This window comes from Leucopleurus acutus (genome assembly GCF_964270905.1).
Source record: "Leucopleurus acutus genome assembly, chromosome: 1".
NCBI lineage: Eukaryota > Metazoa > Chordata > Mammalia > Artiodactyla > Delphinidae > Leucopleurus > Leucopleurus acutus.
This window is the reverse complement of record NC_139142.1, coordinates 24,842,011-24,864,562: the sequence shown is the minus strand read 5'-3', so window position 1 is coordinate 24,864,562 and position 22,552 is coordinate 24,842,011. Positions and strand designations below refer to the sequence as shown.

At 40.0% G+C, this 22,552-nt stretch overlaps 3 protein-coding genes and 1 pseudogene across 4 annotated transcripts in view; 1 reads left to right on the top strand and 3 right to left on the bottom strand.

The window, feature by feature from the left end:
- Positions 1-2,714, bottom strand: part of ALKBH1 (alkB homolog 1, histone H2A dioxygenase) — a gene marked incomplete at its 5' end in the record, with an annotated part of 30,044 nt that extends 27,330 nt beyond the window's left edge. Inside the window, 2 exons of the mRNA XM_082838439.1 lie at positions 161-269; positions 2,523-2,714. Coding sequence (XP_082694565.1) covers positions 161-269; positions 2,523-2,714 — 301 coding nt within the window. The remainder of the gene's footprint in view (positions 1-160; positions 270-2,522) is intronic.
- Positions 2,715-2,818: 104 nt separating this feature from the next.
- SLIRP (SRA stem-loop interacting RNA binding protein) lies at positions 2,819-14,202 on the top strand. Its single transcript, XM_082854228.1, has 4 exons — positions 2,819-2,918; positions 10,270-10,328; positions 13,533-13,640; positions 14,090-14,202. Exons 1-4 carry the CDS (start codon positions 2,822-2,824, stop codon positions 14,159-14,161), a joined length of 336 nt encoding a protein of 111 aa, XP_082710354.1. The 5' UTR covers positions 2,819-2,821; the 3' UTR covers positions 14,162-14,202.
- LOC309960192 (RAD52 motif-containing protein 1-like) lies at positions 7,787-8,470 on the bottom strand (annotated as a pseudogene). The gene has a single exon. The product of its transcript is annotated as an RAD52 motif-containing protein 1-like (transcript).
- Positions 14,203-14,221: 19 nt separating the features above from the next.
- SNW1 (SNW domain containing 1) overlaps positions 14,222-22,552 on the bottom strand; it is a 35,811-nt gene continuing 27,480 nt past the window's right edge. Inside the window, exons 10-14 of the mRNA XM_082854216.1 lie at positions 21,481-21,622; positions 18,584-18,680; positions 15,477-15,594; positions 14,970-15,133; positions 14,222-14,893 (exon numbers count right to left, since the gene is read on the bottom strand). Of these exons, the coding sequence (XP_082710342.1) occupies positions 14,695-14,893; positions 14,970-15,133; positions 15,477-15,594; positions 18,584-18,680; positions 21,481-21,622 (720 nt within the window). The 3' untranslated portion in view covers positions 14,222-14,694. The remainder of the gene's footprint in view (positions 14,894-14,969; positions 15,134-15,476; positions 15,595-18,583; positions 18,681-21,480; positions 21,623-22,552) is intronic.

The following is a 22,552-nucleotide window of genomic DNA, read 5'->3' as shown; positions in this document are numbered from 1 at the left end:
CAAATAAATGGAAATCTTAGACATGGCAGAATTCAGGAGGGGTTTGGGAGTGGAACATTTGTGTGTTTAGTTTTCTTCTTTGTCTATTTACTTGATTATAACTCCTCCTCCAAAATTAGACAAATGATTGATTTTGCCTTCTGAGCTCAAGTGCACTCACCAGGATAGCCTTGGAGACCGTAGGCTCTCCACTTGCTTACGGGCTGAAGTCCAGCTCTGTATGCATCATGGTCACTGACTGAGGACACATTTAGGTGAGATTTGACCACCTGGCAGAGGAAGGAAACAGAAGTCAGTGGGTTAGAGCTATTTTACAGATTAACTGTGAGAATCTCAAACCTCTAAAGGCATTTGTGATATGGGGCAGTTAGGAGTCCTAAGTTTGGGGTACTAAACTTAGCTCTATCACTTACTTAATGCATGACTCAGATAAGTCACTTAACTTCCTAGAACCTTAGGTTCCTCAGCTATGTACTAATAAACACAACAGAGCTATACAAAATTGAAGTAGTGATGAGCAGCAGACTGACTTTGGCCTTTAAGACTATCTTTTCCTATGATACCACACCTTTGTGATTTCTTATAGGACTCTGAATTACGAAAGGTGTTTGGTATATGGAATACTCTAAGTCACAATGCTATTTACTTCGGTTAGGGCTAACAATAATGCTCCTGAGGAACTTGTACACAGATGGTGCTTAAACAGAGCTATGAGGAACACCAGGCTGGGGAGGGTGAGTGCTCAAACCACTCAGAAAAAATGGTTCAATAAAACATTGGGAATCCTGTTTGCTAGAAGTACAATATTTGCTCTCTTAGATGGAACTTCAAAATGAAACTTGTAACTTTTTGTCTTTGTTAGTTACTTAAAAATTAAGCTTTTAAGGGGCCTATGAAGGTTTCTTTGCATTTAAGAGTATCTTATGGATGGCTCATTAAACTAGTTGAGAAATCCAATATTCAGTCACTAAAGTAACTAAGGATATTTAAAAAAAACCAAACTATTCTTACATTAATAATAAACTTAGGGTCTGGCTTGCCTTAGAATACCTCCAATGTTCTCTCCCCAAAAGATATGATGATCTCTTAATCTATTAACTTTGCCAAGAGTGTAGATTTCCAGACAAACTACCAACAAGTGGCTGCTGTATGTATACCCAGTCTCTATAATGAAATGGCTCTCTGAAACTCTCTGAGAGTCCTGACCACCTAACTCTTTCAAGTACCCAGAGAACAGAATGTTTTTATTTCAAACATTTCATAATGATTTCTTAAATAGATCATACTTAATACTGCACTGTAATTCAGCAACACCCTCAAACTGGAAAGAAGTCTGTGGACCTAATCTATCATATTCTAAGCTGAATCAAACCTCTCAGCCTTTTAAAGTTTGTCTGCTTCCTCCCTTGTCAGACTGTTAGCCATCACTTTCTCCTCCGCTCTCATCTGATGTCTTATTAATAGCAACTTTCTTCTTCTCTAATTTGCTACTTTCAATCTGTTTTGAGCTGGAGAATGAAATACTACCCATGTTTTTATGTACTAAATAGATAGTGCATTTACTGTGTACTTACTGTTTTAGGTACTGTGCCAGATACAATGTCCCCTTCTCAGGTGGCTTACATTTTAAAATTATTTAAGTATTACGGTAAAATATGGGCAAAAGGAGTTGAATGAAAGTCTGAGGGGTTCTTCCATGAGCCAAGTACACTATTCCTGGACTTTCTCTATGTTATTTTGACAACTCTAAGACCATCTCTGCTAACAAATGAAGTTTCTAAGAAGCTGAGTTCTAGACAAATACGATGTTACTATAGCATTCCAATTTTATTGAGATTACTAAGCTTGAAAAGAATGCCTCATCCAGCCATCTGTGGACAACACCAATGGCAAATTAGGGATCTATCTTCAGTGTTAAAGCGATTGAAAAGAAACATACGTTATAGTTGTGATTCTCCCTGCGTCCCCTCCCCCTCTCCCCATGTTTTCTTCAATTTCCATGAGGAATAATGCAGAAATAAGGTAGAAATAATGTATAGTGCTTGGATTCAGTTGCCCTTTACTTTCAACCTGGAGGGATTATCTCAGAATCTTTCAATGCCCTCTTTCTAAAAGTCCCAGAGAAGACAGGCCCTTTTATGGACAACGGCTTCTAGAAAACTCGGGTAACTTGTTTCAAGCCGTAGAACGCTACCGTAACGTCTGCGAACACGGTTTACGGGTTTTCACACAAATCTAGGTGCAAATTCAAATGGACAGTTAATGTAAGTAATAAACACCAATTCCCAAGCATTTTTTGACCGAGGCCGCAGCCAGGAATAGCTGCGTGGAAAAATGGTCAATAGAGCCCTTCATCGCCAAAGTGTGATACTTTCTGGGCAGTTCAACTGTGCACCCATGGAAGGCGGGGATCGCTCAATAACCATCAGTCTGGAAGCGAAAAGAGGATAGGAGAACACTGAAACCTCTCCAAGAAGCGAGGCGTGGCGACGGGGAGGTGCGCGCCGCTCCTCTCTCCGTACCTTGTGGGCACCAGGCCCCGTGTCGCGGGCTGCGTGGGCTACCGAAAAGTCGATGACCCCTCCCAGGTCTACGGTCCCGGGGCGGCTCTGCCGGTAGAAGCGGAAAAGCTTCCGAAAGGCGTCCTCCCCAGGCTCCGCCGCCAGCGCCGCCACAGAGCCCATGGCCGCCGCCATCTTCCCCATCTCCCCCATCTCGCTGCCCGGTCTCCTTTGACCTGGAAGCTGATTTCCGTGCTCCGGATCAGGCAAGTTCTTCCGGGGTCGTGACCTCAGGTCACTGGAGGTCTCTCATTCAGAAGATGGCGGCTTCGGCAGCGAGGAGAGCGGTTGCACTGCGTACGAATATCCGCCGGCCGGTTGCGTTTGTCAGAAAAATTCCATGGACCGCGGCCTCGAGTGAGTTGCAGATGTAGTAAGGGCGGAAGTTTTAGGTCCAAGCAATCCTGAAAAACCTTGCTTTCTGCGGAGCACTTAAATCAGCGTGGCGGTTGGATTAAGGCGGCTGAGTATGCTTCTGAGCAAGCCACTGAGTAGAAAGAAATTTTGTTTGCAATTAGCCGTGTAGGGATGCCCCTTGAGGTTTTGGGGCACGTATTCACGGTCTCTAGCCTTTCGGAGTTTAAAGGTTTAGTTACTTGGAAATTTAAGACTAACGATTTAGAAGGGGTTATTTTGACGGCAGGGTGGAGGATGGATTCAAAGTGGCAAAAGTAGTTTCAGTGATTTAGTTCAAAAGTGAGGATTTCAGGGCGGTGATAGAAGGAAGAGTCAGATTCACTTATGTTAACCAAACAAAATCGACAGATGGCTTGAATGGGGGAAGAGTACGGATGGGGGAAAGGGTGGAATGACTTACAGGTTTTTAGCGTTGGTGAATTTCGTGGTTAGACTGTAGGAGAAGCAGATCGAAAGAAGATGAGGAGTAAAGTTTAAATCTGTTTAGTTTGAAAAACCTGTGAGGTCTCCGTTAGTTGGACAGAGGACGGTGTGTATCGATGGAGAAATGCACTCTGAAGCCGTACTCCTTGGGTTAGAGTTCCAGCTTGGCCATTTGGTAGTTGTGTAACCTGACTAACGGAAGTAACTGGGGAAAAGGGCTCACTATCGTGCCTCAGTTTCACCATCTACAAAATGGAGTCAATAATAACTTCCTCCTAGGATTGTTGATTGGATTAAATGAATTTATATGTAAACTGCTTAGACTTGTGCTCAATACAGAGTAAATACTCAATAAATGATAGTTGTTTTCATGATTACAAAAATTGAAGCTCATGGGAGAGGCCTAGGTTGGAGATAGAGGGCTGGGAGTAATCAGTACTGAAATCTCTCACCAACGTTGATTTTTGTCAGCTGCAGTTTTGAGTTAAGGTTTTTACATATGCTTACAAAACTTTAAAAATCCGTGGTCACTTTTGCAGACATTCATGTATCAGGTCAGCTCCCTTAAACAAGGAATGGAATGAGTGTGGGTAGTAGAATGGGAAATAGATCAGTTTGTGCCCCACCTTCTCAGACCACACCCAGCAGAATGTCTTGCTTTAGGCCCTGTGAAACTGGAAAGGCCGAGGGGTTTCTGCAAGCATCTTGCAGATGCGTTTCCAGACCATAATGGACTTGCTCAAGATCCTTAAAGAGTGTATAAAATACGACCTTGACTACAGTCTCTCTCAGTTCATTCATTCAGCAGATGTTTAAGGAGTATCTGTTATGTGGTAGGCATTGTTCTTGGTGTTTGCAGCTGTTTTTCCATAACAGTTGTAGGTAATTTGGGAAAAGGGTTACTTTCTAGAGCTAGTTTGTTTTGGAAGTGAATGTTTTCTAGAACTTTTAATACCTGGTTTAAAACTATTTTGTTTATCCTCCAGTAATATGTTCTGTGTGAGAGCCTGATCTTGCCAACTGGTTTGATCAACTATTAGAGCACTACAGAAATTTAGCCCCTGTGGCTGGTTGAAGGATTACTGGACATTTATTTATTCATTCAGCAAATATTGCCCTGTTGTGTACCAATCACTGTGGACATAGTGGACTAAACACTTGGCAAGCTTATGGTATAGTGGTGGGGGTGAGGAGACTTACAAACAACAAATATAGGCAGTTTTTGAACCAGTGAGGTTTAAATGAACTAGGGTGGTGAAACAGGTAACATGAAATGTAAATCAGTGAAAGTACAAGCACTGTATTACAGAAGAGAAAGCGATCATGTAGTTTTTTGTTTTTTGTTTTTTTCAAATTTAATGTGTGATTTTTAATAGATCCTGTGTTGAGGGGGGAAATTTTAAAAACACGTTTAGGAAACAATTTGGAAGTTTAAAATATACACTGGTTTTACCAAGTCCAAGCTTGTGCTACTCACTGCACGACAGGCCAGTAAATTGAGAGATGAGTTGTTGGGTGGGGCAAGGAATAGCAGCTTTATTCGGAAAGCCAGCAGACCAAGAAGACGGTGGACTAGTGTTCCAAAGAAACACCTTCCCTGAGTTAAAATTCAGGCTTCTTTTATGCTGAAAGGGAAGCGGGTAAACCCCTGGTTCCAGCCAGACTCCGGAGGGGATGTGTTAATTTCTTCTTTGGAACAGCCATTCACAGGTGGGCCTGGTCCGGACATTTCCTATGAGCTAAACAAAGGTATTTTAGCTTAACACTCATTACCAGGGAGGCAGGGTTCCCAGAGATGGGCCATTATGTATAATTTTTTTTTTTTAAAGAAGATGTTGGGGTAGGAGTTAATTAATTGATTAATTAATTATTTTGCTGTGTTGGGTCTTTGTTTCTATGCGAGAGCTATCTCTAGTTGTGGCAAGTGGGGGCCACTCTTCATAGCGGTGCGTGGGCCTCTCACTATCGCAGCCTCTCTTGTTGCGGAGCACAGGCTCAGTAGTTGTGGCTCACGGGCCTAGTTGCTCCGCGGCATGTGGGATCCTCCCAGACCAGGGCTCGAACCCGTGTCCCCTGCATTAGCAGGCAGATTCTCAACCACTGGGCTACCAGGGAAGCCCCATTATGTATAATTTAAGCTTTATAGGCAACATCCCTTTAGAGATTAACTTGTCATAGAATACAAAAGTTCTTCCCTATTACACTGGGAGTTAGATGAAATTAGGAAATTATCATTGACTTGTGTGATAATGATATTGTGGCTATAAATTATGTCTTTATTCCTAGGACAGGAGTGCTGAAGTATTGAGAGACGTAATGGCACTGATGTGTGTATCTTACTTAAAATGTTTTTGAAAAACTACATATATGTGCATGCATATAGATATGTGTATATGACAAAATGTTAAGAATGACTGAATTTAGATTGTGGGTAGATTTGTACATCTCTGCTTGCAGCCAATATGTGTAGATGTCACTACCTAATTCAGGAAGCAATTTTTTGAAAACTCCTCACTGTTTAACTGTTACACCTCAGGGAAGAGGATCTATGTTCATTTTGTGGGGTCTCTCCTCTGGCCATGCCCAATGATCACATCAATCTCCAGAGAACGGTTCAGCTTCCTATCTATGCTTCCCAGAGCTGTTAATTTGTTCTTGGTAGAGATGGACAAATTAATGTATTGTTTCTTCTTTTACTTCCTGTTCTTAGAGAACAAATTTAAATAAGTGACTTTTTGTCCTATATTGAGGTTAACATCCAGTTTCTCTATGGATCCACTGGTGTGTTTTAACATAGTATTGTGGGTCATCACCTTTACTACTCCCAACTTTAGCACAGCTACTCACACACTACACACTCACATCCCTGAAGGTCTGTGTGTGCCTCAGTTTGACTCTGCTAGGTGAACAATGCTTATTTTTTTTTATATGTATAACTGATTTACTTTGTTATAAAACAGAAACTAACACACCATTGTAAAGCAAATATATTCCAACAAAGATGTTAAAAAAATAAAAAACAATAAAATAAAATGTTGCCATTTCCTCCAAACTCTCAGTATTCACGTCTCGTTACTAATTCACCACTCTGTTATTAGGGGTTACCACTGAATCAGTGATGACTCCAGAACTTCTGTAGAAGGGGTTTGGGGCAGGTGAGCAATTCATTCTGGGAAAGAGAGTCTAAAAGCAAGTGAATGGCCATTAAATTAGCATGGGCAAACTTCCCACATCCCACCTTGCCTCAACAGAGCCATTAATCTAGAAAAAACTACAGTGTCACTTTTCAGAGGTCTACCCTGTGTGCACACATGGAGAAGACACTTAGAATGTTAAAGTCAGCATGTTAAGCAATTTTCTTGAAATACTGTAACTAGCACCCTATTTACTTTCTTCACAGTCCTTTTCATAATCTATTTAATTTTAGTCCTTTTTAATTGTCTGGTACACCTTTAACACCTAAACTCCAAGAGAGAAGGAGCTTCATCTTATTTCCAGTGCCTAGCACATAATGGTTTCTAAATGGAACTGATTCCAAAATTGGCCTCATTTAGGAAAGGATCTGTTGTTATAATCAGGTTTCCGAAATCTTTAGTATCAATACGGAATCCTTTCCTCTCACATTTCACAGGAAGCTAAACTTCTTAAAGCCCAAACATGGATACGTCTGAAGTTTCCTTGACTGATTTAAATTGAATTAAAATAATTATATTGTACAGGAAAAACTTTCAAAATTTTTACATTTTTCAGAACATAACCACCTTTTCTTTCTCTGCTTTCTTCCCTTCGAAACAAACTTTGCAACACTGGGGTGAGTCAAATAATCAGAAATCTAGCCCCAAGTTAAGCTCTCAATGACATGAAACACATTTTTTGCTCCTTTTTAATAAAAATCCTATATGCAGTACATTAATGTTTTCTTTTAGAAATTACGTTGACAACTTAATCCCTAATTTGAGGCATCCATATAATTGGTTTACAGAAAGGTTCTTCGGCAAAATATTTAACACAAGATATATATGAGATGCTGAGATCTGGGTAATATACCTTACTTGAAAGGCATGAATAGTTTTTAAACACTGTAGCATAATCACACTTAAGGCCATAGTTAACTTTCTTCCCAAATGCCTGCAATTCTATTAGAGGGGAGTTCTAAAAGGCCTGTGTCTTCTCCTGTGTCCACAACTGTAGACGTACACTGATGGCCCTCAATCCTGCTCTCCAAACTTCAAACAAGGGGCCAGAGACAAGGCTCGGGACTTGGAAAAGTCCTAGAAATTCCCTGCCTCCAAAGCAGTTACAGAGTTTCACCTTTTCCGAAGGATGACAGAGCTGAGTAGACATGCCAAAATCTTCCAAATCCTGCTGGTTGTTTTGAATTATGGCTACACTGGCTGTGTACCCCTTGAGTTTTTATCTCCACATACTTGAATTAAATCCTGTAGTTCCTCTTCGGTTCTAGCGTCTGTGACCTCTTCACATGGTCTATATGCCACAGCTATTTTACCACTTTCTAAAACCACAATCAGCAGTTTCTGGAATGCATCTCTCATAGCCTTCTGAATAGCAACCTTCTGGGTTACCTTCCTTTTCATAAGGAATGATAATGACCCTTCCTGCAAGTTATCCAAAGGTTCCTCAGCCATGCCAACTTCGGGACTCCTGCACTCGTGGGAGGGCAACACCACCTCTTGATGATCCTTTTTGACCACCCATTGAAACCAAAGTAGTAATTTGCCAATTCTTGGCATCTGGAGCTGTTTAGGGCAGGCATATTATGTTGAACCGCCTTATGTCTGGTGCCGAGACGAACCTTCACTGGAGATGTCTGAAAAAGCTGCTTCTGGACGCATGGCTTTTGGGCTCTGTGGGCAACCCTTGCTGAATAAAACTTGATGATGGCATAGAACCCAGGACCGGCCACTGCTGCGTTTGGGAAGACTCGGACCGAATACAGAAGGCCAAACTGGGAGAAGATGACAAGGCCTCGGCCGTGGGTCCAGAGCTCAGCACACCAGCAAGGTTTTGTCACCCGCGATGGGAACCGCAAAAGGTACCAACTCCACCATTTTACTGTCACCGCGCGTGCGCGGCTCGGGGCGCAAGCGGACTGCGCCTCAACAATGCTTATTTTGAACTCTTCTGCCTGCTGCTGCCTGCTAGCTAAAAGGTCAGCAGTATTTTCAGTGTTTCAGTATTTTAAGGTTAGGCTGCTGATTTGCGTCAACAACAGACAACAGTAGTTAGGAGAAGGAGCAGCTGATGGGCTCAGCCAGAGTCGCAGGCCAATAAAGGCTGTTTCACAGGGCCAGGGAAGGGTCTCTTCACGGTACAAGTGGTCAGTCGGGCTGATGCAGTGAGGCTGCTCAGTAACTTACTGGGAAACCAAGGGCGGTGGGCACACACTTGAAGGCTGCAGGCACTTTGGGCAGAGTGAGGAGCAGCGCGAACGTTCAGCTTCGGGGCCAAAAGGAAACCGGGGATCCTGCCGCCATCTGCGCAGCCATCCGGTCAGGGACACGCGGTACCCACTTATCCAAGTCCGGGTGGGCAGCCACGCGGCGGGGAGGAGGCCAGCGGCGGCCAGGTGGGATCTGGTAAGGATTCAGCAGACGCTCTGGGGGAGGCGGGCTCCAAAGGTGTGCAGCAAGCCCCGAAGCTGCCGGCGCCCCCCGTGTCCCCTTCAACGAGATACACCTGGGCGCGCAGCCAGAGCGCTGGAGACATTAGGAAAGCTGTGAGGCCTCAGCTGCATGCATACGGCCAAGTTTGTTGGACACCTTCGAGTCCCCAGGCCTGGTGAACTACACTGGGGGTGAGCCACTGCTGCACGGTTAAATTTGAGCCTGGGCCCCTGCAAACCTGTGAGTTCTGGTTTGCAGCTGCAGGCTGTGCAGGAAAAGTAGCACCCACACTTCCTCGTCCCAGTCTCACGCTTCACGCTCTTCCTGGGCGCCGAGAGTATCATGACGTACGGATCCCGCACCCACCCAGCCCTGCACAGCTACTGCAGCAGGTGCGGGGTGCAGAGTTTCCACACATTAGTCTCTCACCCCAGCGTTTACAGCGTCACCCCACACTTCCTGGACGCGGGCACGCCGATCATGTAGTTTTTGCTCTTTAAAATAATCTACTATTCATCTTTGAGGCCTCACAGGGCTAGTATGTTGTCTTGTTTTGCAGTAGGAGCCCAATAAAATCTGTGAATGTTTTTGGCTTGGGTCTTGAAGGATAGATACAATTTAGGCAAAAGGAGATTGGATTACTACATGTTAAAGGGAAAGAACAGCAGGCAAAGACAGGAATCCACAGGACAGATACACAGATTTTCATTTGTTGTACTAGAAAGTAACTATGGGCATGCAATGGGAAGTAAGGCAGGAAGGATAGGTAGGGTCGACTCAACAAACTTTTAAGAGTAACAACGATATAACCCAATGTAAACTGTAAATAATGAAAGGCAAGTAAATTGAGATTTTATTTGGAAATCTCTAATATAGCTAACAACATGCTGTACTGTAATTGTTTTTCTGTCTTCTGTGTAATCTTCTGAGGCATTATAATCCATGCGTTTAGCACAGTACCTGGTGTGGTGAAGACACTCGGTATTTGCTGGGGATGAAGATTACAGTCAACTCAGCAATTTATCTGTCCATGTTCCCATCTCATCACCTTCCCAAATCTAGTACATTACAATTTTATAATCAATACCATAGCTATTTCCTAGATCTTAAGGCTTCAAGGGAATACAAAGTAACTCCTGTTCACAAGAAGTTTGGGAGCTCTAGGAGCCCTTTTGGTTTCTGTATCAATCTGGGATGGAGGATACAAAATTAACAACTCTTAATAGTTTTCTCTTCTTATACAGGTGAACTGAGAGAACACTTTTCACAATTTGGCCATGTACGGAAGTGCACTGTTCCTTTTGTGAGTATTATCTTTTTTTAAAAAAGTAATAATGTTATCCTCTAATTCTTGATTTTTTTGTGTGAAAGCATCAATTTATAGAATTTGTAATGAAGTGAAGCTGTTCAGTCTTTGTTGATTAAATTATGGGTGATACTGCTTTAAAAAAATAAACCTTATCCTAGGTATTTGAGGTATTTGTGTTAGTTTTTTATTGTTGCATAAAATTATGACAAACTTAATGGCTCAAAACAACACACATACATTATCTCACAGTTTGTACAGATCAGGAGTCCAGGCATAGCTTTGCTGGGTCCTCTATTCAGAGTTTCACGTAGCTGCGATCCAGGTGTCAGCTGGAGCTGCAGTCTCATCAGAGGCTCAACTGGGAACGATTGATTTCCAAGCTCCCTTAGGTTGTTGGTAGAATCAGTCTTTCAGCTGTAGGAGTGGGGTGTCTGCTATCTTCCTGGCTTTCAGCTGGAGGCTGCTCTCAGCTCTTAGGAACTGCCTGCAGTTCCTTGTTAGCCAGCTTCTCTCCCATGTGGCAGCTTGCTTCAAAGTCAGCAAGGGAGTTTCTCTGGTCTGGTAAGATAGTTTTATAATGTAGTCTTTGGAGTGACACGCCATCATCCTTGCTGTATAACCTGATCAAGGGAGCAATATCCCATCACTTTTGCTATATTCTTATGGTTAGAAGCGTGTCATAGGCCTTGCCCACATTCAAGGGGAGAGATTATACAGGGTCAACATGGTGGGACACATGGAGATCTTGGGGCTGTTTTGGAATTTTGTCTATTACAGTGTTGTAATAAGGACTTCAGAGAGTAGAGGATAATTTTATCATAAAACTAACTGGTGGAGAATATTTTAACCTTTATCCTCATTGAGTTGAGTGCTTTTTGTGTGTGTTTCTATTTGTTACATTTTCTTTGCCTCCTCATGAGGGTTTAGAAATCAATCTATAGGGAATTCCCTGGCGGTCCAGTGGTAAGGACTCTGTGCTCTCACTGTGGAGGGCGTGGGTTCAATCCCTGGTGGGGGAACTAAGATCCCACAAGCCTCAGGGTATGGCATAAATAAGTAAATAAGTTAAAAAAAAGTAATGGAGTCCTTTAATTCCAAAAAAAAGTCTTAAAAAAATCAATCTATAGATTTGTTCTACTTTATCCTGGGCTGTCTTTTTCTGTGGACTCTAGATTACTGTTTTTTGGGATGTGTGATGTGAATACACAGATTTACACATGCTTCACTAAAACTGCTTTTTTCCTCATGGCACTGAAAAGGCTGTGGTAAAGTATCAACTTAGATTCTTAACGCTTGGTTAAACGTTACTTGCCTTACAAAGATCTAACAGATTACGCATATCCAGTGCTAGTAAAGGTGTAGGGAAACTGGTACTGAAATTGTTGAAAAGTTAACTGATACCTTTACTGAAGGGTAATTTGGCAAAATCTATTAACAGTAAGAATTTGCCTTTGATCTAGCAGTTCCATTTCTAGGAATTTATTCTACAGAAATGTGAGGTCAAGAATGTTCAAAACAACATTGTTTAATAATATCATAATTGGAAAATCTAAGTGTTCATCAGTGGGGTTGGTTAAATAGATACTAATTCATTGATACAATGGGATTTATAGTTGATTAAAAAAATGAGCATGCGTATTACAGACATGAAAATCTATAAACATAAAAAATAGTTTTAAAAGTGTATGAAATTGGGCTTCTCTGGTGGCGCAGTGGTTGAGAGTCCACCTGCCAATGCAGGGGACACGGGTTCGTGCCCCAGTCCAGGAAGATCCCGCATGCCGCGGAGCGGCTGGGCCCTTGAGCCATGGCCGCTGAGCCTGCACGTCTGGAGCCTGTGCTCCACAACGGGAGAGGTCACAACAGTGAGAGGTCCGTGTACCCTCTCCCCCCAAAAAAGTGATGAACTTTGTATTTTTTGAAGAGCATTAAAAAAAATGTTTCTTGGGAATTCCCTGGCAGTCCAGTGGTTAGGACTCCGTGCTTCTACTGCAGGGGGCAAAGGGTTCGATCCCTAGTTGGGGAACCAAGATCCCGCATGCCACGTGGCCAAAAAATAAATAAAAATATTAAAAAATAAAGTTTCTCCAAAAGGTAACATTTTTCTTGGTTGCCATTTCCCTCTTAAAAGAATTTAGGAGCCAGAGTTAACAGATTTTAGATTTAAACATGAGGTTTTGATTCTTGGGAAAATTAAGTAATGTGTAACAGGAAGAAAATTAGTTTCTAGTAACAAGTTCATTGTACTCAAGTTAGAAATGCAGGTTCCAATTTTAGATACATAGTATCTAAATTTTAGCACAAAAATGTTAATGCCTTTACAAATGGAAATGGCCACCTGGAGTAGAGTGCTTTAGAAATCGTCCTATCTGAGGTAAGGAGTGAATCACTGGGACATTAACAGAAACTTTTCCTGTGTTCTAGGTTAATACTTATAAACTTACCTTCCAGGTATATGGGGGCAATTTCCAAGAATGTGTTTTTGGGGGCAGAGCACAACATAACTTTGTAACAAGACTGATGATGTACATTGAGTGAATAGACATCTTGTCCTTTTTTACATAGAAGGGCTGGAGGGCTGGGCCGGGTACGTCTAAGCACACTAGAATCTCTGATGTATAAGACATATAGAATCTGATGTATAGGTTGAATGATAAGCACTCTGTCTTTTGCACAAAGGGAAGTAGCAGAACTGCTTAAATTAACCAGAAGTCTAGAACTAGGTAAATAAGGGTAACTTTTTTTTCCTTTTTCATTAGGAGCATGTGATGATAATGATGGTAGTTGTGATGAGGGTAGTTAATCTCAGAAATTACTAGAAATGCACCTAGGTCTTAAGGGTTAATTTTCTAGTTTCTAGAAGTGAAGAAGTTAGAAACAGGAAGAGTACTTCTTTATGTGATCAAAATTTCACTTGACTGTTGCTGTTAATGGTTTATATCTAGAATGACACAGAAAGCTCTTTACTCATATTTTATTTCTCCAGTGGCGGTAGAGAAGCAGAGAGAGTGTTATGATTAAGAGATTAAGCTTTGGGTAAATAGGAGAGTATTTGTATTAAAGCAGGGTTTTTTATATTTATTAAAATGTGTTTTACTCCATTTTGGCAGATGAAAAAGTTGGTAGTTTGATTTGGAACTCCTGGAAACTTTCTCAAGTTCATGATTATTAATCTCTGCCTAAATTTTGAATTTTTAGGACAAAGAGACTGGCTTTCACAGAGGTATGGGTTGGATTCAATTTTCTTCAGAAGAAGAACTTCACAATGCACTACAACAGGAAAATCACGTTATTGATGGAGTAAAGGTAAATATTTTTCTGTATCATGTCATGAGCTTTCTGTATATCAGTTAAATAGGTCAGAAGTGTGAAATGACAGGGACTTTGGAAGATGTGTAATTTAATGTTTGTTAAAGAATGGTGGTGGTGGGAGAGTGCCCAGTTCTAAAAGGTCTGGAAAGGGAAGTACAAGAAGACACTTTAATGGTTAGCAAGGTATATGCAACACAGAACGGTGGAAACAGCAGGGAGACCCTGGTTGAAATCCTGGCTTTTCCACTTACTATGTGACCTTGGGCCAGACTGATTTACAATTTTTAATTGAAGTTCAGAGAGTCTTAAGTACAAGGAACAAATAACATCCTTTGACTTCCTGATGCTGACTCCCTAATAAAACAACAGTTTTCAGTTTTAATGTTTTTGCAGACATTGCCTTTCCTTAGAGTGCTTATTATGTGATTGCTTTTTTTTCCCAGCTCCATGTTCAAGCTCAAAAACCCAAAGCTTTGCAAGGGGACCAAACATCTGATGGAGAGAGAGATTTTTGAGACCATCACTGCCTATTAAATAAAGTAAACAAAACTGGAAATTCTGTCTAAATGTTTTTATTGGAAACAGATAGTTGCACCAAGCAAGAGCTTACTTTCCCCACTCCAAATTAAAACAGAGCACAACAGGGGCCAACATCATTTGGCAGGACACTTCCAATATGTGAACATCCTTCTTTCTACGCACTGTGGTTGGGCTAACTTTATTTGTAAGCAGTCATTCTTAGACAAAATATTAACCCCAAAGTACTAATGTCACTCGAAAGGGAAGTGGCCTTAATTTCATGTGTGGGGCAGTATGTTCTGTAAATGCCAAAAGGTGGGAGAAAGCACAAACACAACCCACTCTTTAAAAAAAACTAAATAATTCAAAGTAGAATTTTTCCATCCCCCCCTTTCTCCTATAATAAAAAGTAGTGCTGGGCTCTGACACCCAGATTTAGTTTTCATCCTGGCCATTTACAAAGTGTTCCCCTACATGACTTTCATCATTAGGGTTATGAATAATAGTTCATTCACTCTGAAGAAAGTATCTACTCCTTTCTCCTCTTCTTGCCTTCATGCTCATGTTCCTTGGGGCGGCTGCTATCTGAGGGTCTTTTAGAGCCACCGTGCTGTTTGGCTTCTTCCAAAAATTTGTCCAAACCAAAAGGATCCTCCTCAAACTGAACTGGTCCTTCTCGGCCTCTTTGTCTACGGTCTGAACCAGAAAACTCCTTATCGGGAACAAATCTAAGGAAAAAGAAACGACCATGAACTACTTTGTTTTCACTGGTGCAGACACAAACTAAACTGTCTGCCTTGGTACCTGTTAGTCTTTATTCTGGCTTCTAGGTCATCACCATACATGTCCTTGTCCAGATTTTTACTGGGCCTGTAAATATTCTGGGCCATATCTTTACCACCTCTCCAGGCTTGATCATAAACATTGTAAATTTCATCTTCTCCACCTGCAAAACCACTGTCCATACCCTGTGGAAAAATAGAGGATGTTAAAAATGTACATGTTATTATTTATTAAAAGTTGAATCTGATTACATTCTTGTGAAGAGTAAAAACCCTTGCTCATTCATAGCTCACATTTTCAGTAATCTGAACTGCAAATAAAAAGGTCATTAAAGAACAGTCACAAAGTCCATTAACTTTTGTTCATACCCGCTTTGGGTTCTTAGGTTAAATGTGGTGCTCACTAACAACTGACTGCTTTAGCGTAGTGGTCTTTAAAATTGGAGGATACTAGTATGTTAATTTCCTTTTCCCTGAGGATTGGTATTCATATAACAGCTAATATATGCTATTTCTAGACTCTTTGTACCTTGGATTGGTTGAAGAGCCTTTGGTCATACTGAACTTCATTGGAAGTCCGAGGATTGGGCACACCCAGAGCAATGACTTCGCTGATATCTCGATTTTCATTTCTCTGCAGTTTCGACCTGTTTTGAAATACCATGTCACAAACTGAAAATTCTTCACAAACAAGTTGAATTTCCACTTAAATACAATCGATATCAGAAGCAGAGTAAATATGTACATTCACATCTTGTGAATATATATATTCCTTGATAATGCATCATCAGGATGGCAGCTCTTAGGGCATTTCAGATACATGATTATAAGAGATAGGGTTTTACAGTTAAGCCTTCATGATAGCAGAAAAGAACTGCTAAGAGACCCTTCTTTCCTTGAGATAAAATTGGTATATAACATATAAGTTTCAGGACTACAACATAATTTGGCATCTGTATACCCTACACAAAGTGATCACCAAAAGTCTAGTTACTATCCATCACCATACAATTGACCTTCAGCCATTTCACCAATCCCTCAACCCCCTTCCCCTCTGGTAACCACCAATCTGTTTTCTGTATCTATGAGTTTGTTTTTGTTTTGTTTTGTTCATTTTGTTCTGTTTTTGTAGACTTCACATGAGTGAAATCACACAGTATTTTTCTTTCTCTGACTTGTTTCACTTGGCATAATACCCTCAAGGTTCATCCATGTTGTCACAAATGGCAGGATTTCATTTTTATGCCTGAGTTGTATTCTAGTGTACACACACATGCCCCAGATCATCTTTATCCATTCATCTGTTGATGGGCACTTAGGTTGCTTCCACATCTTGGCTATTGTAAATAATGCTGCAGTGAACACAGGGATGCATATACTTTTGTGAATTCGTGTTTTTGTATTCTTCAGAAAAATGCCCAGAAGTGGAATAGCTGGATCATATGGTAGTTCTATTCTTAATTTTTAAAGGAATCTCCATAGTGTTTTCCATACTGACTGTACCAATTTATATTCCCACAAACAGTGCATGAGGGTTCTCTTTTCTCCACATCCTCTCCAATGCTTGCTATTTCTTGTCTTTCTGATAACAGCCATTCTAACAGGTGTGTGGTTTTAATTTGCATTTCCCTAATAATTAGTGATGTTGATTATCTTTTCATGTGCCTGTTGACCATCTGCATATCTTCTTTGCAAAAATGTCTATCCAGATCCTCTGCCCATTTAGCTGGGTTTGTTTTTTTGTTGTTGAGTTGTATGAGTTCTTTATATATTTTAGATATTAATCCCTTGTTGGATATATGATTTGCAAGTATCTTCTCCCATTCAGTAGGCTGCCTTTTCGTTTTGAAGATGGTTTCCTTCACCGTGCAGAGTTTTTAGTTTAATATAGTCCCATTTATTTTTCCTTTTGTTTCCTTTGCCTTTGGAGTCAGATTCACAAAAAACATTGCTAAGACCAATGTCAAAGAGCTTATTACTACTTGTGTTTTCTTCTAGGAATTTTATGGTTTAAGGTTTTACATTCAAATCCTTAATTCATTTTGAGTTAATTTTTGTGCATGGTGTAAGATAGTGGTCTAGTTTCATTCTTTTGCCTGTAGCTGTCCAGTTTTTCCAATACCATTTATTGAAGAGACTGTCCTTTCTCAAAAGAATCATTCTTGATATGGAAGTCTTTAATACAAGCAATCACCTTGTAATGCATGCTGAGATATGAAACTGCTATGGTCTATATCTGCTATTATAAAGGGTTAGGGGGAGTAGATGCCAATTAGATGTATCACACGAATCATTTTCAATAAGCTAGAGTCAGTTCTTTTACCTAACCACACTTAGTAAGTTTATTCTATTAGAATTCTGAGGTAAACATGTCAATGACTGGATTACTCAGTAAGATTTTTGACATTCAGATTAACTTAATTCCCCTGCTGTTTCAGTACATATGAAATCTACATCGCAGTGATACCATAGTAACCATCATCATTTATTTTACTAGAGACTTAGGTCTTAAAATGATTTCTATAGACAATCTAATTTTCATACAATCACAAGTTTAAAGCTTTTCTATGTTATCAATTCTCATAGTTACATTACTGGTTTTAAGGGCTCAATTTATCCACAGAGCCATTTTGATTTTTGCAGCTTAGGAATTTCAGACTAAGAGTGTCATTAACTGTGCACTTTCATACTTTGTTCCTCTCTCCTACACTGTACATTTAAACGCAACTCTAAATTCAGATTTTCTGCTTCCCTATAACTTCACTCATCAGGGAGATGAAATATGCCATTAAACAACAAAGAACACCACCAGCAGGAATCTGTTGTAGATATGACTTGAAAAAATAGATTGTATCAGCTCAGAGGAGGATGAGAGCATGGAAAACTGCTTATTTGGAAAGAAAATGTTTTACATTTGCATTTAACCCTTACTCAGAATTCCACCTCTGTATTACAGCATGTCTTCAACGTTTCAGCAATTTCAGTCCTCGGCCTTCAGTGAACCACAAACTTCACTAATCCCTACTTTATTCCCACTCTCCATACATGTATTTCCTTTGTTCTATACAAGTCTGTACTTACTAAGAGCACTCTGTCAATTTTCCTAAGTAATTTCAAATGACAGCTCTTTCTGAATTTTAAGTAAAACTGCTCATGAAAAGAGGCTGACCTTCACTTCTTACAAAACCTGCTCTTCTTCCCCACTGTACTTGGTACAGTACTCTGCACGTGAAAGGATCTCAATAAAGGTACAGAAGCTTATTTCCTGTCTAGAGGAATAGGCACATGATAAATTTGTCTCACCATTTGAAACAGGAAAAGAACAGACCAGAACAGGCATATCCACGACTTTCTATTCACAAACATGATCTCAATTCCCTTTTCTATATCCCCATCATTCTCAATTCTAGCTGACTCTACAAGGTAATGGAAGAAAAGATAACTTCCATGGATAGTTACTTCTTCTGCTAAGACAGAGTAAGCAGTTAAGTGCAAGAAAATAAGTGCTGATTTATTAAGTTATCAACCTGAAGAGGAAAGAGAGAGAAGCAAACTGGTCTTAGTGCACTAAACCTCCTCTCTAAAAGGTTCACAGAGGCCACTTCATAATTCGTATTTATCTCAAATAGTACCTACCTCTTATCTGGAGCTGCCCTGGAAAGATTCCGGTCATGCTGTCTCTCTTTTCGCCTGTCATGCCGGATTTCATCCCTCTCACGTGCCTCCCCATCCTCTGTGTGGACACAGTTGAAAATTGTTATTATTATTATTTTTTTTCAGTATGCGGGCCTCTCACTGTTGTGGCCTCTCCCGTTGCGGAGCAGACTCCGGACGCGCAGGCCCAGCGGCCATGGCTCACTGGCCCAGCTGCTCCGCGGCATGTGGGATCTTCCCGGACCGGGGCACGAACCCGTGTCCCCTGCATCGGCAGGCAGACTCTCAACCACTGCGCCACCAGGGAAGCCCTGAAAATTATTTTATCACTGTATTACCCATTAATATTTTGAACAAGAGAATATTCTTTAACCTTAGACAGAAAAATCCATGAATTTCTTTGTACTCACATTCAGCCCTTTTAACCTTACTTGCCATTAATTTAAATCCAACAGTATTCGTTTAATTTTTGAATGTGAATTCCAGAATCATGCATGCAGCTAAAGTGTTTAGGCATAAAGTGTACTGATATCTTTATGAAACACATCAAAGTAGTATGGTGGATTAACAGATGGAGAGAGAGCTGGGTAGGTATGTGATAAAGCAAATTTAGCAATGCTAATAGTTTTTAAATAAATGTTAACTGTAGAATCTAGGTGGTGGAGATATGTGTTTTCATTGTACAATTCTTTCAACTTTTCTATGTGTTTTAAAATTTTCATAATAAAATGTCAAGAAAAAAGAATTATGCAAAGTTTATCCTTATATTTTCAAAGACTGACTTCGAATAAAGAACCTTTTGCTCATGGTACATTGGGGCTGGCTGCACCTTGATCTGTATCTATTGTGTTTATGTCTATCTTCATTTCTCTGCCCTCTCCAGGCTGAAGGGATATAGTGTAGATATAGAAGGAATACAGTGTAGAGCATGAGCTTTGGAGCCAGACTGTGTGGATTCAAATCCTGTTTCTACAACAGATTAGCAAATGTGAAATTGTGCTGATGACTTAACCCCTCTGAGACTTCGTCTCCTCCTCTGTGAAACAGTGATAATAACAGAACCACCGCATAGAGTTGCTGTAGGGATTATATAAGGTAATATATGTAAAGTGCTCAGAGTGGTGCCTGCAATAATAAACACTCAATAAGCGTTAGCTTTTATTAATATTTGGCAAGATATTTTTAAAATTTTTAACTAATTTCTCAAGAACCATTCTGTTTTTTGTTTTTTTTTTTTAATCAGTTTAGAGAACTTAGATACAGGGAAGTTTTACTCTGAATTACCTTCAGAGGCTAGGTTACAACAGGTAGCTTTTTAAATCTTGCCTCATTAAGACATATATATATGATTCAAGGAAGTGGATTACTACTTATAACCTTAGTTACTTCCCTACAGTTGAACTCTAGACTCCTATAACAAACTGTCTGCTTGACACCTCCATTTTAAACTTAACATGTCCACAACTAAACTCTTAATCTTTCCCTCCCAAATCTCTTCCCCCTGCAGTCTTCCCAATATTAGTAAATGGCAACTCAATCCTTCTCAAATATTTAGATCAAAACTTCTAGAGTCATCCTTGACTCCCTTTCTGTCATTCCTCTACCAAATCCATAAGCAAATTTTGTCAGCTCTACTTCCAAAATACTTCCAGTAACTGACCATGTTTTCACTACCTCTCATTATTATCTCTCATCTGGATTACTGCAATAGCTTTCCAAACGGTTTCCCTGCTTCTCCAAATGACCATTCCATAGCCTTCTAACATATGCAAAATCATGTCACTCTGCTCAAAACTCTTCAAATTGCTTCCCTTGTTACTTGAAGTAAAAGCTATGTTCTTACAACGACTAGAAGGCATACATGACCTGGCCACTTTGCCCTAACTACTCTGACACCTCATCTCCTACTGCTTAGCTTTCTCAGTCTAATCCACCCATACTGGCCTCCTGCTTTTCCTTGAACACACCAGTTACACTCCCAACTCAGGGCCTTTGCACTTGCTGTTCCTTCTATCTGGGATGCTCCTCCCTCAGATATCCACATGGCTCAGTTCCTTACTTCCTTCAAGTGTTTGTGCTAATGTTACTATCTCAGAAGTGAGGCCTATTCCAACTACTCTCTCCTTCTGGCACTTTTATACTCCTTCTTTGTTTTATTTTTCTCCATAGCTATTATCACCTTCTAATATACTATATGACTAACTTTTTTTGGTCTATCTACATTCACTAAAATGCTCACTGCTATACCCCCTACTTGTCTAGTAGAAAACTCTGTGTCTAGAAGAGAGCCTTGCACACAGTAGGTGCTCAGTATGAACTGAATAATTACACTAGTCTAGGATTTATTAATGAAAGAAAAACTACCCTCATAATTTTCTTGAATTAGAATTAGTCTTCTCACTCTACCTGAATTAATATACCAATGTAGACCACTAGATAAAGCCAGAGAGAAAATACTGGCAAATTTAATGATCAAAGGCCTACAAGATAGAAAAACTGTGGATCAGTTTACCATGTGGGGGAGATGAATTATTCAGTTGGAGATAAGATTTCTCTAAGTTTCAAGAAAATTAAAATAAGAGAAAACTAAGCCTATCATTTGAGTAATATGTGATTTTTAAAAGTATACTGCTCAGAACTTTAATAACTTCTGGTGTTCTTGCATATTAGAGGCCCACATTTAAATACACATTCTTTATTTTCTACTGCTTCAGCTTAATAAGGCAGAAATTACTGTTTCACTTCTAAATTATTTCTGAAATATCTATATTTATATGTATGTACTCCTTCTGTATGCAATAAAAAACAATAGAGATTTTCTAAAATGAGATAGATATTATTAACAATGCAAATTCAGTTTAGTAATGAGTATGTCATACCTTTTTCCACATGGGTTTTGATCCCAGCTCTTCTCTCCCTGGCTTTCTGGGCCATTTCTCTAAGTTTCTCTTCATGTTTCTCCTTTTCTTTTTGAGCCATCTTTCTCTCTACTTGAGCACGCATTTCCACAGCTTCACGAGCCTGTTAGTAAAGTCAGATGTTAAATAAGACACTACTGGGGATAAAGAATTACAGCTGTCATGTAACTCCCTGACTAAACTCTGGCTTGAAAGAAGTTATAAAGAATTCAAATTTGTTACTGCCGATTAAAACAAAGATTCTTGTCTACAAAAAGATTACTTGCCTAGAGGACATTGCAAATTTAGCTTTTTCACTCAGAGAAATGTTTTAGTGGTTGAAACTATAGTGACCCCAATCAATCCTGTGAGTCAGTGTTTCACTAATGTTTCCTCAGAAACAACCTAAAAAATAAAATTAAACAAGATTCCAGTAAAGCAAATTTCAATATCAATAACAGGAACTGGTTATATTCTCAAAATCAATCAGACCAACTCAAGATAAAGCCTTAGAGGGCAGACAGCAGATGCAAGAAGAATTACAATCCTGCAGCCTGTGGAACAAAAACCACATTCACAGAAAGATAGACAGGATGAAAACGCAGAGGGCTATGTACCAGATGAAGGAACAAGATAAAACCCCAGAAAAACAACTAAATGAAGTGGAGATAGGCAACCTTCCACAAAAAGAATTCAGAATAACGATAGTGAAGATGATCCAGGACCTCGGAAAAAGAATGGAGGCAAAGATCGAGAAGATGCAAGAAATGTTTAACAAAGACCTAGAAGAATTAAAGAACAAACACCTAGAAGAATTAAAGAACAAAGAAACAGAGATAAACAATACAGTAACTGAAATGAAAACTACACTAGAACGAATCAATAGCAGAATAACTGAGGAAGAAGAACAGATAAGTGACCTGGAAGACAGAATGGTGGAATTCACTGCTGCAGAACAGCATAAAGAAAAAAGAATGAAAAGAAATGAAGACAGCCTAAGAGACCTCTGGGACAACGTTAAATGCAACAACATTTGCATTATAGGGGTCCCAGA

Coding starts and splice junctions, on each gene's coding strand:
- SLIRP (XM_082854228.1), top strand. CDS start 2,822: ATGGCGGCTTCGGCAGCGAGGAGAGCGGTTGCACTGCGTACGAATATC. Junction 2,919..10,269: donor TCCATGGACCGCGGCCTCGA/GTGAGTTGCAGA, acceptor CTTCTTATACAG/GTGAACTGAGAGAACACTTT. Junction 10,329..13,532: donor GGAAGTGCACTGTTCCTTTT/GTGAGTATTATC, acceptor TTGAATTTTTAG/GACAAAGAGACTGGCTTTCA.